General features: G+C 42.6%; 1 protein-coding gene across 5 annotated transcripts in view; it reads right to left on the reverse strand.

Annotated features, from left to right (window-relative positions):
- Positions 1 to 15,646, reverse strand: part of TAF2 (TATA-box binding protein associated factor 2) — an 80,736-nt gene extending 65,090 nt beyond the window's left edge. For all 5 annotated transcript variants that reach the window (XM_061123862.1, XM_061123861.1, XM_061123860.1 and 2 more), the window contains exons 1-3: positions 15,274 to 15,646; positions 14,597 to 14,650; positions 6,242 to 6,402 (exon numbers count right to left, since the gene is read on the reverse strand). In XM_061123862.1, coding sequence (XP_060979845.1) covers positions 6,242 to 6,402; positions 14,597 to 14,650; positions 15,274 to 15,357 — 299 coding nt within the window. In that variant the 5' untranslated portion in view covers positions 15,358 to 15,646. The remainder of the gene's footprint in view (positions 1 to 6,241; positions 6,403 to 14,596; positions 14,651 to 15,273) is intronic.
- Positions 15,647 to 15,998: the final 352 nt, after the last annotated feature.

Below are 15,998 nucleotides of genomic sequence, written 5' to 3' on the forward strand. Positions count from 1 at the left end.
TGCACATAACTGTTGGTCATTCAGTCTCATTATTTTTAGAGTGCCAATAGTGAGAGAATCTACCATTCTACTGCTGACAGGTTTTCAGGTTATTTACAGTCCTGACTATTACAGATGCTGCTGAGAACATCACTGTGCTTTCTTCCTGGTGAACATGCTGGGTTTACATGTACGAGTGAGACTCTTCAGTCACAGAGTACAAATACATTTGGTCTCAATCCACATTTCTATTAACTGTGTCTGGGAATTAATTACTCTATGTTTTTATCAACATTCAATGTTTTCTTCTGTCCTTAGTTTTGACAGTTCACATACAAAATAAAACAAATAAAAGGCTGACAGAAAAATTCATTTTCCAGAAACAGAACCAATATCAAAATTAATAAAAATGAGGGACATTCCTGGTGGTCCAGTGGTTAAGACTTCACGCTACCCATGCAGGGGGCACAGGTTTGATCGCTGGTCAGGACACTAAGATCCTGAACACTTCATGGCACAACCAAAAAATAAAATAAAGATGCCTTTTTAAAAATAATCAGAAAAACATTTGATATGATGCCATGAAATAAGGTTGTTCAGAGAAAACTCTACCTTAACAAGCTTTTCTATGAAAAAGCCTAGGGGTTTTCACTAATAACAAGTTCAAACCTGAATGCATTTAAAGTGGCTATACAAAAAATGTCTTAATGACCCAGATAATCATGATGGTGTTGTCACTAACCTAAAACCAGACATTCTGGAGTGGAAGTCAAATGGGCCTTAGGAAGCATCACTATGAAAAAAGATAGTGGAGGTGACAGGATTCCAGCTGTTATTTCAAATCCTAAAAGATGATGTTGTTAAAGTGCTGCACTTGATACGTTTGCAAATTTGGAAAACTCGGCAGTAGCCACAGAACTAGAAAAGACCAGTTTTCATTCCAATCCCCAAAAAAGGCAATGTCAAAGATGTTCAAACTACTGTATAGTTGCGCTCATTTCACTTGCCAGCAAGATTATGCTCAAAATCCTCCAGGTTAGGCTTCAGCAGTACGTGAACCAAGAACTTCCAGATGTATAAGCTGGGTTTCAAACAGGCAGAAGAACCAAAGATCAAATTGCTCACATCGGATGGATCATAGAAAAAGCAAGACAATTCCAGAAAACATTGACTTCTGCTTCACTGATTACTTGAAAGCGTTTGATTGTGTGGATCACAACAAATTATGGAAAATTCTTAAAGAGATGAGAATATCAGACTATCACATCTATCTCCTGAGAAACCTGTATGCAGGTCAAGAAGCAAAAATTAGAACCAGACATGGAATAGCACACTGGTTCAAAACTGGGAAAGGAGTATGACAAGGCTGTATATTGTCACTCTGTATTTAACTTATATGCAGAGTACATCATGAGAAATGTTGGGCTGGATGAAGCACAAACTAGAATCAAGATTGCCGGGAAAAATATGAACAACCTCAGATTTGCAGATGACACCTCTCTAATGGCAGAAAGCGAAGAGCCTCTTGATGATGGTGAAAGAGAAGAATGAAAAAGCTGGCTTGAAACTCAACATTCAGAAAACTAAGATCATGGCATCTGGTCCCATCACTTCATGGCAAGTAGAAGGGGAAAAAGTGGAAGCAGTAACAAATTTTACTTTCTTTGGCTCTAAAATCACTGAAGCCATGAAATTAAAAGACGCTTGCTCCTTGGAAGGAAAGCTATGGCAAACCTTGACAGCATATTAAAAAGCAGAGACATCACTTAGCTGACAAAGGTCTGTAAAGTCGACGCTATGGCTTTTCCAGTAGTCACGTACAGACGTGAGAGTGGTCCATACAGAAGGATGAATGCCGAAGGACTGATGTTTTCGAACTGGGGTGCTGAAGAAGACTCTTGATTCCCTTGGACTGCAAGGAGAGCAAATATATCACTCCTAAAGGAAATTAACCTTGAATATTCATTGCAAGGACTCTTGCTGAAGCTAAAGTTCCAATACTTTGGCCACCTGACGCGAAGAAGTGACTCACTGGAAAAGATACTGATGCTGGGGAAGACTAAAGGCAAAACGAGAAGGTGGTGGCAGAGAATAAGATGGTTAGATAGCATTACCAATTCAATGGACATGAATTTGAGCAAAATCCGGGAAATAGCAGAGCATGGAGGAGCCTGGAGTCCCCTAGGTCGAAAAGAGTTGGACACAACTTAGCAACGGAACAACACCACTTTGAGAAGGCTAATGAGTTTCAGGTCACTAGAAACACTGAGTACAGATAAGAACACAATGGCTCTCCTGCTGCACGTGTGATTATAGGAAGTCCAAATGAGAAGTTCCCTGTTTAGTTACAGGGTTACCACATGTAAGAAAACACAACATCAAACCAGAGTATTCAAAGAACAGCAGAGGGAACCGTTAGCAAATCTGGAAACAGTTTTCCATGAGGAATGACTGAGTACTGAGATGCAACAGACTGGAAAAGAGAAAACTTACAGGAAAACAATTTTTAATTAGGGTAAGTTTCTGAACATTATAGCAAAACAGACTAACTTAATGTAATAAACAACTTTCTAACATTCAGAAATCATGAAAAGGGTGCTTTAAAAAACAGTGAGCTCAACAGAAGGCGGAATATAGGGAAAAATTCCTCTTGACGTTTTGACTAAACAAACCCCAAAGTTCTCTCCATTATGACAACTTAATGCCAAGCAATACTCCTAAAACAACTGCCTGTGAGGCATTGTGGATGCGTTAAAATATAAAACTATCCATATTACCTAACTATAAATAAAGGGATCAACCACTTCTACCACATGATATCAGTAAAACAGTAACATTTAAAATCTCTCTACACAGATGTCTATATTAAAATACAGGACTGAAAAAATATACACAGGACTTAGAAAATCTAAAAAAAGGAATTAAAAAATCAATTCTAATCACTTTAAAAACTGCTTCCATCACTCAATAGTTACTTCATTTCTGTCTTAAGTTAGCTTTATTTCTACTGCCACTCCTCAGTGGAAATGAAGACAGGAGGCAGGAACTAAATTGATTGCTGAAACTTAGGAAAGTGGAGAATTTTCAAGTAAAATAAAAAAACTTTTCTCAAGGTAGCAAACCCTACCTACGGAAGGGAAAGAAACAGGGAGGAGACGCGTCAGCCACTGTAGGCTACTCATGCACAGAAACAATCTCTGGTAATAATCTGCATCTCCCTTTTCTAAGAAGAAAGGAATGCAGCTAACAAAAACAAAGAAAACGCCACCAAAGAGACACAGCGTCTATGGAAGCACACTGCATCTACAATGTAAGATTCAAATATCAAATATACTTGGAGAAACTTCCAGTGCTTATTTTCCTGGCAGACAATAAGCCAGAGAGAGACAGAGAGGGAGAAGTCTTACATATGTTACATCACCAACAGGGTTTCTAATTGCTAGGGCAGGTAACTTAACAAGTCAGCTAACGTTCACTTGGGTAAAATAGGAAGAAATGCCTTTGAATCTCTTGTCTAAATGTTTCCCTCCCTTATATTCCCCCTGCAGTTCAAAGGTGCTAAATCTCAACCGAGGTAAGCATGCTCTTGCCATCAAAAATATGAGGGTCTGGCACCTTAACTGTAAAACAAATAAGAAGAAAATGTGATGAAGTAGCATATTACTTCTTTGAACGTTAGGACATTCCAGTATGTACCCAAGATCAAATTTAACCGAATTTTAAGTTTAATTTTCAATTTCAAATCTACTATTTAATTTCGGCTTCAGCTTTAGTAGAAATTTTATTGCTTCATTCAACAATGAGAGTTACTCTGGAAACAAGAAAGGTGGTATAAGTATCTAGGGACATGCTGAAGATCTTAACTACCTGTCCTTCCCAAAGTCTTCTTTAAAAATAAATAACATCATCACAAGACATCATTTTCACACCTTAACTACCTGTGAACAAAGTCTTCTTTAAAAATAAATATCATCATCACAGAGGTCATTTTCACATCTTCACTGCTAAACAGTATTTCTTCTGAACCACTGGTATGCTTCTGTCTTGTGTTTTAGGAATCTTACAAACAATAGCATTTCCCTCTTTCATATGGTAACCAGAAATCTCAAAACCAAACCTAGAGTTTTCCTCTAGTAACTTAGTGTGATCACACCATCCTATACTTTTTTCACTCTTGATGCTAATTTCATTAGCTACTTTAAAAAACTATTGTCCAATAAAATTCTAAAACCAATCTCAAACCCTCTTTTGAACAAATCAGACAATAAACAAACACCAACAAAAACAACTGGCATCTCTCTTAAAAAGTAAACAGGATTCTAGAGCCAGGCAGAAAAGCAGGGGTTGTCCTGAGTACTTATTAAGTGACCATGGCTAAAACGTGGTGGTGCTACTGAAAAGACAAGTTTAAATATATTCCATCCTTTCCACTTTCCCAACTTAACCTTCGAAAACACTCTCCTTTATGACTCCCTTTTCTTTCTTTGTAATACTAAAAGTGATGAGACATATTCCCTATCACTGGAGAAAAGTTTTAGGGGATATCATCACCTCAAAATTAACCAAGTAAAGCTTGCTTCCTCAACAGATTTGGAGTCCAGTGTTCCTATCACTGCACTGTCAGATTTTCTTCTTTAAAACCTGAGCACCTGGAACAACTGGTAAAGCGGCTGTGCAAACACTGTGTTTTGTGACCAGCAGATGGAGAAGCTTCTTACCCTGTCATCAGAGAGACCTAAACTCTACTCAGTACTCTGTAACAGCCTACATGGGGAGAGAAGCTCAAAGAGTGGATACATGTATAACAGATTCACCCTGCTGTACACCTAAAACACAACCCTGCACGCCAACTCGAGGAGCCCGCTCTTCCTGTGGAGATGATGCAGAGAGCATCTCACGGGAGGGGGCCTGCTTCAGTGACCTCCGATGCTCTCCCAGTCTTAACGTTCTTTAAGAACCCTGGTTAGATGGGAGGACAGGAGACCTGGGACCTTGGTCTGCATCTGGTCTGCATCCCTGGGGCAATTCATTCATTCCTTCACTCATACAAATCCCTGTTGAATGTCAGGTGATGTGCCAGCCTCTGAGGAAACAGCAATGCACAAGGCAGGTCTGAAGTCTGATCCTTATTCTCGTGGAGCTCACTGGAAAGCAGGGAATTCAGACAATTTAACTGGTAACTGGCACAGACTGTCACTGACGTCATGATGGGGAAAGCACAGGATGACGCTCAGGCTCCTAGCTGGTCAATTAGAAGGATATAATGAGGCCTTTCTACTTCACAAGGGGTGATGACTATCACACGGGACAATGGGTTTGGGGAAGCTGTGCAACACCGTACGAGGGGTAAAGAAACTTAACACACGGATGCTCAACACCTCTAGACTAGTTAGAATAGCACCGTGACTAAAAAGAGTTTATAACTTACTAAAAAACAAGAAAAGAGTTTATAGTTTAGGGCACTCTACCCCCAAATACTGAGAATCAAAGAGACGATATAATGCAATGTATCAATGCATGCTATCAAAACTTTGAAAAAACAACTGCCTTCAAATGTACTTGACAGTATTTAAATCAGCACAAATGTTACTGGGGCACAATCAAGTAAAATGTTTAAAAGAGCCATAAGAATAATAAGCAATCCTATTTTCCTAAGGAAATAATTCAAAGTAAAAGAAAAAAAAAATCTAGAATATAATCAGACAATCCACGGTATGCTGAGTAAATGGAATATTGCCTGACCATAAAAATAATAACAAAGTAAAAACAAAGTATTTAAATGAAAAATGTAGAACATAAAGTTGATCATTAAAAATATGTGTTTACTGATAGAATCAGAAGTAGCCTAGACAGATGCAGTATTTAAAGTGAAGGAATAAGGTATTTCAGACTATTTTTATATTTTATAAAGCTGTCAAGTATTTCATAGAATAAAGTAGTTTCTGCTCTACAGATTACAGTATCCCCTAATTCACTGAAGATCATATTAACATCTTAAAAACAAAAGTAGAAAACTGGCTAAGAAAATTTATTTAAAGTTCTCTGATAAAGGAAACTTAATAACTTACCAAGTTTAACCAGAGCCAATAAAATTTCTTGAATCAAATGGGCAAAGTGGCAGAAGCAACAGAAGTTATACAATTACAGAAAATAAACTGGGAACCAGAGTCTAATAATAATCTAAGAAAAATATGATGACAATATTAATCCAATCAATGAAAAAAAATTAAGAAATATCAACTTTTACAAGTGTGTAACTTACTGTTTCGACTCACTGTGACAAACTTCCAAGGTTGGATCATTATAAATAAAGGCAGCTTCTAAATCATTGATCCTCACTCGGTATATTCTACACTGTTTGCTGTTCAACTTGATTCTATTTAAGTTGGCGACTGTGGGAAATATAGTCAGTTCCACAAATCCCTGTAAAGATAAGGAATAATAATTTCATTATGATTAATACTGGTATACTTTACAACATATTTCTTTGATTTCTACTGCTTGTACACATACTACACTCCAGAGACAGAATCTCAAATAGCTACACACATACAAGTGCTCCCCAGGTAACTTCACCTCAAGTATGGTTGTCTGAGTGACTAAAAGGGTATGAATTCTGTACACTTTATCATTCTGGTGTTTCACATTCACTATCAGTGAAAATTAAACCAGATGCTAGAAAAAAAAGTAAAATGACTCAAATATAAAAATTTTATATATAAAATTCTCAAATACAAGAATTTATAGACAGACTGGAACCCAAATAGCCAGGAAGGAGAAAAAAATCCAAGAGCAAAAAGAGAATCAAAAGCAGTTCAGGGAGTAAAAGAAAACTGCCCCTGGGGACCTCCCTGGTGGTGCGGAGGTTGAGAATCCACCTCCCACTGCAGGGGACTCAGGCTCAGGCCCTGACCGGGGAACTAAGATCCCACACGCCACGGGACAACAAGGTCCGAGAGTGCCAACGACTGACCCCACACACAGCAAGGAGCCCCAGCACCACAAAGACAGATCCTGTGTGCCCTAAGACCAGACGCGCCAAAAATAAACAAATATGTTTCTAAAAAAAGAAAGAAAACTGTCCCTCAAAACAGGGTAAACACTATACCACCAAAGCTAACCAGTATGCACCTCTGCTCATGGGAGGTAAATCAGGACACGTGAAGTAGCAAGAGTTACAAGAAACACTCAGGCAAGGAGGGAAAAATCTACTGCAGCCTCCAAGAGCAGCAAACACATCTAAGTGCTGGATGATTTTCTACCAAGCAGTCCCAAAGGCCATACCTCAGCCTGGTGGTGAGCAAGCTATCTGAAGCATGGACCAAAGACACAAGAGACAGTTACATCCACTGTCCACTACCCTCTTGCTCTGAATCAAATGGGAAAGACAGGTCAGTGAAACATGGAACGTATGTCCAGCGAGTTTAATATTCTGGGTTGAAAACACAAAATACGGGAGGGCATGAAACAGTAACATTTCAAGGGTTGAAACAGGAATATCTAAAATAAAACTCAGACAATAACCATAGAGAACAACATTACAACAATTTTAAGGGCTATTATTAAGCACTACCATATGTTACACATTACACTAGATACTTTTGTATATTTTAATCCCATTAACAACTTCAAGAGATAAGTATTACTTTATACAGATTAAGAATTAAGAAAATCAAATCATTACTAAGTGGAGAACTGAGAGTCAAACCCACATCTACATGATCACAACTGATCCCCACTATGCCACAATGTCTCGCAGTGCAATGCTTTTCAATAATATGCAAGAATTTTTTTTTTAGATAACATTCAGCCCAACCTCTCAAAAGCCCATCTAGAGCCCCCTTCCCCCCAACTGACAAATAACAGAGTCATACATCTTTAAATTAGACCATCTGAACAGATCTATTTGCCTGGAAGCAAGTAAGAACAAAAAAAGCAGAAGCAAAAACATTGATGAAGTCTGAGTTGAAAGGTGTTAAACTGTGAGCAATTGTAGAAAGACCTAAATTCCCTTAACTAGCACATCAGCAATCCAATGACCCATCGACATGGATGATCCTGGATCAGCCGAAAGACTGTAAGCAAAACTAAGATAACATCAAAAGTGAACCAGAAAAGTTTATGGAAACTGCTGTCAAGAAGTAGTTACATGAGCAGAAGAGTAAGCTCTGGCTTTCTAAACTAAGGGCAACAGTAATAAAACAGTGAATGCAGTATACTGCATCACGACAGGGAAAGCCCAGCCTCCTTGAACCATCAGGTCTCTGACACCACCGAGAGCCCTAACCTACACCTGCCTGCCAGGCGCAGACCCACCGACTTGCCTCCAACCATAGGTCCAGCACGTCAGCCACAGCTGGAGCAGGATGCAGCCCCCAGGGCCCCTAACTGCTCCCTCTTCCTGCTCCCGCTCCCGCCCCAGCACCTGAGCCTGACCGTGCTCCTAGAGTCCCTCCTAGAGTCCCTCTGCTAGTCAACCTTTTTTAAAGCTCCTTTACTTCCCAGCCTCAGATGAAACATCTCTTGATTCCCCTTTGAAAAGAAGCTCTACATTCTTTTATTCAGTATAAATTAGAGGAGGGGAAAACAGGAAACCACCCTCTTTCTGCTCTTTCTAGACCTTTTTCAGGCCTTTGCAGGGCACAGGCTGTGACAGCAAGGGTAGGACAGTGTCCTCATGTTCCTGAGGTCCCAGCTCCACTTCTCAGTAGGTGTATGAGCTTGCGCTAAGTTACTCTAGTTCTCTATACCTCAGGTTGTGGTGGTGGTGTTGGTGATGTACTTAGTCATGTCCGACTCTGCAACCCCATGGACTATACAGCCTGCCAGGCTCGTCTGTCCATGGAATTTTCCAGGCAAGAATACTACAGTGGGTCGCCACGTCCTACTACACGGGACCTTCCTGACCCAGGGACTGAGCCTGTGTCTCAATCCTGCTCTTTTGTCTCCTGCATTGACAGGAGGATTCTGTACTATTGAGCTACCTGGGAAGTCGTTACCTCAGTTTCCTCATCTGCAAAGTAAGAACAGCAACACTCCCTACCTTTTGGTATTATTGTAACTGAGCAATTTAAAACAAGGAAAGCACTTAAAATCATAGCTGGCATCCAGTAGAAGTTTTTGTTATTATTCTTAGATTCCACTTCTTTTCCTATGCGTTCATGCCACACAGAACACCATCCTCTGTTCCTTTCATTAATATCTCCCAAATTCCCCAATATGCGTTGAAAGTTCCTACTTTCCCTTTCTAACCCATCACGCTGGGACATGAACATGGACCCAGCTGATCCAGGCGGTAAGTTCCTGCATTTCAGTTCCTACCATCTTCACAGCTGTTCCAGGACAGCAATCACGATTGCACTCCGAGAGACACTCCATCAGTGGTCAGCGCTGCCCTGACGCGGATGTTTTACACCTAAATGTCCGCAAGCCTGTGCTTCCCTACCAGACTTCCCACTCAACCACACAGCACTCCCCTGTTCCTGGCCTGCTCCAGTTTCTCTCTACAGTCCTCCCCGCTATTCTCAGGGCTATCTTCCTTGTCCATCTAAGATCCTTACCCTGAACCACTCTTCTGTCAACTATCAGCTCTCTTGCCCTTCTGCTACACACGCCTATCTTCTCCTCCTGTTTTGAAAAGTTCCTTCCACTCCTCTGCTAGAGACCATCCTCTGTAGTGCTCTCAGAAATCATGGTCTATTAATCACCTTCTCCTGTAACTACAACCTCTCCTCTCCCAGGACTCTCCCCCACACTTACAAACATGTTCAACTCTCTCTTCTTTTAAATCTTAACTTCTATGTCACCTCAAATAAATTATTTTTCGCCCTTTTCCTTGAGTTACTATATTTTGGTTCAGAACTGACACTAATCCCTGGAGTCCCAGAACATTGCAACAGTCCACTGGGCAGACTGGAAGTCAGGTGTGTGTGTGTGTGTGTGTGTGTGTGTGTGTGTGTATCTTAGTTGTGTGTGTGTGTTTATGTATCTTAGTTCTGTGTGTGTGTGTGTTTATGTATCTTAGTCCACTGGGCAGACTGGAAGTCGGGGGGGTGTGTGTGTGTGTGTGTGTGTGTGTGTGTGTGTGTGTATCTTAGTTGTGTGTGTGTGTTTATGTATCTTAGTTCTGTGTGTGTGTGTGTTTATGTATCTTAGTTCCCTGACTGGGGTGGGTGGGTAGGTGTGTGTGTGTGTGTGTGTGTGTGTGTGTGTATCTTAGTTGTGTGTGTGTGTGTGTGTGTGTGTGTCTGTCTGTCTGTCTGTCTTAGTTCCCTGACCAGGGATTGAACCTGGGCCCTTGGCAGCGACAATGCAGTGTGTGTGTGTGTGTGTGTGTGTGTGTGTGTGTGTGTCTTAGTTCCCTGACCAGGGATTGAACCTGGGCCCTTGGCAGCGACAATGCAGTCCTAACCATTGAACTGCTAGGGAATTCCCCAGACTGGCGACCTCTGGAGGTCAAGTAATAAAGGGGTTTAAGGGGTTCCCACATCTATCTCATGGTAGGCCTGGTGTTTATTACCCAGTCCAAACATACAGGATACGTTTTAGTAATTGGCAAACCCTCACAGTCATTCTCTGATCTCTCTGAGTGAGGTCTATGGAGGAAGGACTGAGAGGTCACCAACGGGCCACCTTTCCCCCTTCTCCAAGAGTAAATCAACACAACCCGACACCTCTGGGGAATGGCAGAGATCAGCGCCCCCAGAGACATGGACGACGCCTACTCCACCTTCGTTTAACTCAGCTATTTGGCCAGTGCAAAAGCCAAGTAGGTCTTGCAGAATGATCGTGAACTATCACAAACTTGCCAACCACAACCACAGAAGTGATACTCTGACCGCAGCAAATCAGCACAGCTCCTGGTAGCAAATACTGCCGTGAATTATCAAGCAATTTCCCCCCCTCAATTCCCATCAGGAAAAAAAAACCAGAAGCAGGTTGTCTTCTAGACATAAGAACCCCATCACTATCATCTAGTAACTAATAACTCTATCAACTCTCTGTTCAGTCAAAACCAAGTTCAAAAGTCTCCTGACTGCAGGACAGCCCAAACTGAATTACACTCGTATGTTACACTGACAACACTACACCATCTGGACCTGGTGAGGAAGGAAAAGCAAGTTCTCGATAATGCCTTACTAGAAAACACATGGATGGCAGAGGCTGAGTTAAATCTCATGGACATTCAGGGGACTGTCACATCAGTAGAGTTTCTAAAGTACCAGTGGTCTGAGGCACACAAAAATAAACCTAAAGTGAAAGTTATTGCACTTGGCACTTCCCACCAAGAGGGGAAAAAAAAGAAGGCAGAAAATTGGTAGGCTTCTTTGCATTCAGAAAGCAATCTATCCATTCAGGCATATCGCTTACTAGGCAATCATTAAGACTGTCCTCTTCAAGAAGAGGTCCAGAACAAGAAAAGGCTCTGCAGCAGGTCCGGGCTGTGGTCCAAGCGGGCCCCCCTCAGGCCATATGACTCAGCAGAGCCGCCAGCACAGGGCCGTGCCCAGCAGACAGGGATGCTGCACTGACTCTGGCTTTCTCCAACAGGATGACACCGCACTGCCATTCCGGGGTTTCAGAGGAAACCCGTGACCTCTTCTGCCAACAACTATTTTCTATGTGCAAAGCAACTACTGCTTTGCTAGTAGACCCTGCAGGAGAGAGCGAACACACAACCATGGGACTTCCAACAGTTTCAGGGAGTTTATGTTAACCTGGAATGGCCATCACAAACTGAGTGCGTGCAGCTTCCACCTTTTAACGGAAGCGACACCCCCAGACCAGGCCCAGCAGGCTCCCAAGGCACAAAAAGCAAACAGGTGACCACTGACTCAGAGCCCAAAGAGACCTGCTCCCATCCAATCTCCACTCCCCCTTCAATCCACACCCAGGACCTCATGGGGAGTTCCCCAAGTTTAACAATAGTACAAAGCACAAGCCTGAATTATGAATAAGTCTGTAAAGCACGCTAGCACAGTTGAACATGGATGGCAGCTGCCATCAGAACTCACTGAAGTGTAGTCCTGAAACACAGTGGGAGAAAACCCTCCTGTGGGCTGGACGCCGGCAAACAGAACAGGTGGTAGAGCGTCTACAGACATAGGAATGACCCAAGACACTTCTGCACTGATCCAGGGGCAGTTGCTAGGTTGGCCAGCTGGTTAGGAATGTGTAAAGAACAAGACTAAAACACTGAAAATAAGAGGGTGATGGGAAAAGTGTACACATGAATTTCTCAGAGTAGGTATAATATGAAAATATCATGTAAATGACTAACAGAAGCATCCTCAGAGACTGCAGAGGGGGCCCTCCAAAATCAACTGGCAAGATCATCTATCCAGCAGATGTGCCCAGACTCTTTCCCCCACCCTGCTAATACACAAAGTGATCATGGTGGCAAGAATGGAGGCTACACACGAACCCAACACCGTGCTCTGCCTCAGCAAAGCCTGATCTGGCCATCATCAATGCTGAGTGCCCACCTCCCCCAGCAGAGGATCAAAGCTTCTAACAAGGGGTCCTCCCAGGAAGGATGAGTTAGTCACTCAGCAGTAAAATGACTACATTAGACAGCTGGTACCGTAGAGGGGAGACAGGAATTTACCCTTATAAAAACAGACACACAGTCTAGATTTTCCTTCCCTATTAATACAACTTACTTACGAAAAGTCATCCGTGTCAATATACTACCCCACACACACTTCCATGTGTATAGAAAAGTGTGGCAGAATTTACACACAAATTTTACATGCAAAATTAATTTTGTCCTCTCATCCAGAAGTGGCCAACATGATCAACTAATGAAGGCTCAGCTACAGCACCACCGAGACCTCCAAGAGGAGGCCACCCTAAACCAGTGAGCGACATTATAACATCAGGTCACCTCTCCATTGCCAAACAGACCTGGGAGCCAAGGGGCAAAAGCTGGAGTGACTATGTTCACTACTGCTTCAAAAAGCCACTGAAAGAATTTTGCTTCCTGTCTTGAAGCCCTCAGGTTTGGGGCGTTCAGAAGCCTAGTGGCCAAAGGAGGAACACATCCACCAGGGCACAGAGCCACGGCTTTATTAAATTGGAAGCTGAGACTAAACCACTTCAGGCTCCTCATGCCATTGAACCAACAGGCACAGTAAGGGGTCACTGTCCTGGCTGAGAGACTAGCAGCAACTGAGATTCTGTTACACAACAGAAGCACGAATTCCGTTTGCAGTTCAGGGGGTTCAATGGAAGGCCTCTGAGGTCCTCTTGACAAATAGTCCTAATCAATGGAAAACTGCAACAACCCCAATGAAGTCGAAACCAGCAAGGATGCACAATGAAGGTCTACGACAGACCAAAAGAAATGCTGTCAAAAAGAAAGAGAAAAATGGAATAGGTAGAAGAATAAGAAAGCTGTGTACATCAACTTTGACCTTGATATCAACCAAAGAAAGCAAAGGCTATAGTAACTAATTTTCACATTCTTTTACCCATATTTCTTCCACTACAGGCAATAGCTAATATTTCAGGTGGGAAAAATGCTGAAACTGCCATTTCTTCACACAAATGGATTACTTCAGGGATCAGCAAACTTTTTCTTAAAGGGCCAGAGACTAAATAGATATTACAGGCCTCACAGTTTCACAGCTATTCCACTTTGCCATTGTAGCTCCAAAGCAGCTTTAGACAGTTTATAAATAAATGGGTGTAGCTGTGTTCAAATACAACTTTACTTACAAAAACAAGTAGTTAGCTAATGCCACACGTAACTAATGCTACAATAGCTGATGGGACTTCCTTAAGCTGGGAACACTGTCATCTAAACAGAAGTGTTGAGAGGATGATCTGGAGGCAAAAGGGGTTAGACTGTTGTAGATATCTTCCTTTTGCCATTCCTAATCTGCCCCCTACCCTACTCTGTATCCAAGAAGATGCATTAACTGGGCACTAGTCTTCCGGCTGCTGGTCAGGGTGGTCAAACGAGAGGCACAGAGAGGAGACGGAAAATAGAAGAAACGGGAGCTCTGCAGATTCATAACCCTGGGTCTTAGGCTATCAACGGGGTTCCTAGAATGAATATATCAATCCATATGGATATCTGGATAGAGATCATATATGCATATATATATGCATGTACATCAATCCATGTGGATACAACAATCTATACATCTAAATTGGGGGGAGGGCAATTACTAGGTTTCAAACACCTTTATATAGAACTTTACTACAAAGCAATGCCAGGGAAACAAGGTCAGGCAAAAATCAGAAAACAAAAGCAGCCTCTGAACAGTCAAGTTAGTAAGTTAGTGTGTGTATCAACCTTAATTTTTTCACAGAAAAAATCTCACTGTGGATTTATTCTTGTTTCATACACAGTTCTAAAATGTTTGGTAATGTAGACTTTCATATTCCACAACATATTCAAAGAAATAAATTTTAATCAGAAAACAGGAAAAAGGGAAAGGAAGAATTGAGGTGTTGGCTAGTATAGTAGTAAGGCCATGGCTCTTGAAGTCATACACGTTTGAATTCTAATTCGTATCTATTCTCAAAACCCATGACCTGGAGCGGAAAGTTTCTACGTACTGTAAAGCATGGTGTTGTTATTGCTTATAATTGCTAAGAATATACTTACCACAACAGATTTTCTCTGGAAGTTTATGTTGTTGATGCAGACGACCTGATGGGTTGTACATTAAAGAATAAAGAAAATACTTCAATTATTAAACAATGCATAATTCAATCCCAGTGTAAACAAGAACTGTGTTCTAAGCAGCTCAAAATCATACTTATTTTTCATGTTAAAACCCTAGAAATTAGGGTAACTTGTTCATTTAAAATTCAGCAACAGCCACGAAAATAAATTTTTTTGGACAAAAATGCAATTTAAGAAAAAGGTACGTTAAACTGCAAGGGGCAGTAAATTTGTTGAAATTACCTTGTCATTCAAAACATTTTCGCCCTACAAAACTGTGGGCAGCTTCGTTTCCCACTAGGCTTTCCAGGCCCACTAAGTCAATTTCAAGCGATCACTGAAACTAATTAATTTTAACTAATGAAAACCAAACCTAGAAGAAGTGTTAGTCGCTCAGCCGCGTCCATTCTGTGACCCCATGGACTGTAGCCCGCCACGCTCCTCTGTCCATGGGATGCTCCAGATAAGAAAACTGGAGTGGGTAGCCTTCCCCTCCTCCAGGGCATCTTCCCGACCCAGGGATCGAACCCAGGTCTCCCGCATTGCAGGCGGATTCTTAACCGTCTGAGCCACCCGGGAAGCCCCAGAAGAAAGGGAGATGCAGAAAAAAATACTTATAATTTATACGGCCTTGGGCTTTCAAAGCCCTTGTCTCCTTTCTTCCTGTTCATTCTGGCGGGGTCAGAGCCAGTTGGCGGCATGAAAGGGCCCCGCGGAGCTCGACTTCCCGGCCTCCGGGCGGCGGCGGGGCATCACCGGCCTTGGGCACCCGACGCTCCCCGTTCCTGCACGCTCCCAACAGTCACGCCCCAGCGCGGGCGCCCTCGGCTCCACGCCCGGCCCTGCCCGATCCACCGCGGCCGCCCTTCACACTCGCTCGGGGGACTCGGCTCGTCTGTCGTCTCCGCCGAGCGCCTGTCACGGAGACGCTCCCCACAGCAGCGTCCAACGGCGCCCGCCAGACGACATATTTTTCGTCACCTCTGACCCCCTGACGTCAGCGGAAGTAGGGCAGCGCTGAGGCGGCAGCCGGAAGTCTTGTTGGCCGTGGGCGGGGCTTGGCGAGCAGCGGGCTTTGCGTTTGATTTTTAATGTGCAGACGGCGGATGAGAACCGTTGAAGCTGAGGAAACTTGACAGGTATTTCGTGGATGACGCGAGCGCAGCAGGACGGAAAGGCGAAACATTAAATTTTAGAGGAATAAAGATGTAGCGCAAAGACTGAAAAGCAGGGGGACGAGGTTTTCAAAGTGCCAGGGGCCAGGACGTAGGAAACCAGGAGGCGTCCCTCCTGCTGTGTAAAAAGAACCCTTAACTCACCGCAGCTGTGACTTAGGCTGGAA

The sequence above is a fragment of the Dama dama genome, chromosome 21 (genome assembly GCF_033118175.1).
Source record: "Dama dama isolate Ldn47 chromosome 21, ASM3311817v1, whole genome shotgun sequence".
In the NCBI taxonomy this organism is placed as follows: Eukaryota; Metazoa; Chordata; class Mammalia; order Artiodactyla; family Cervidae; genus Dama; species Dama dama.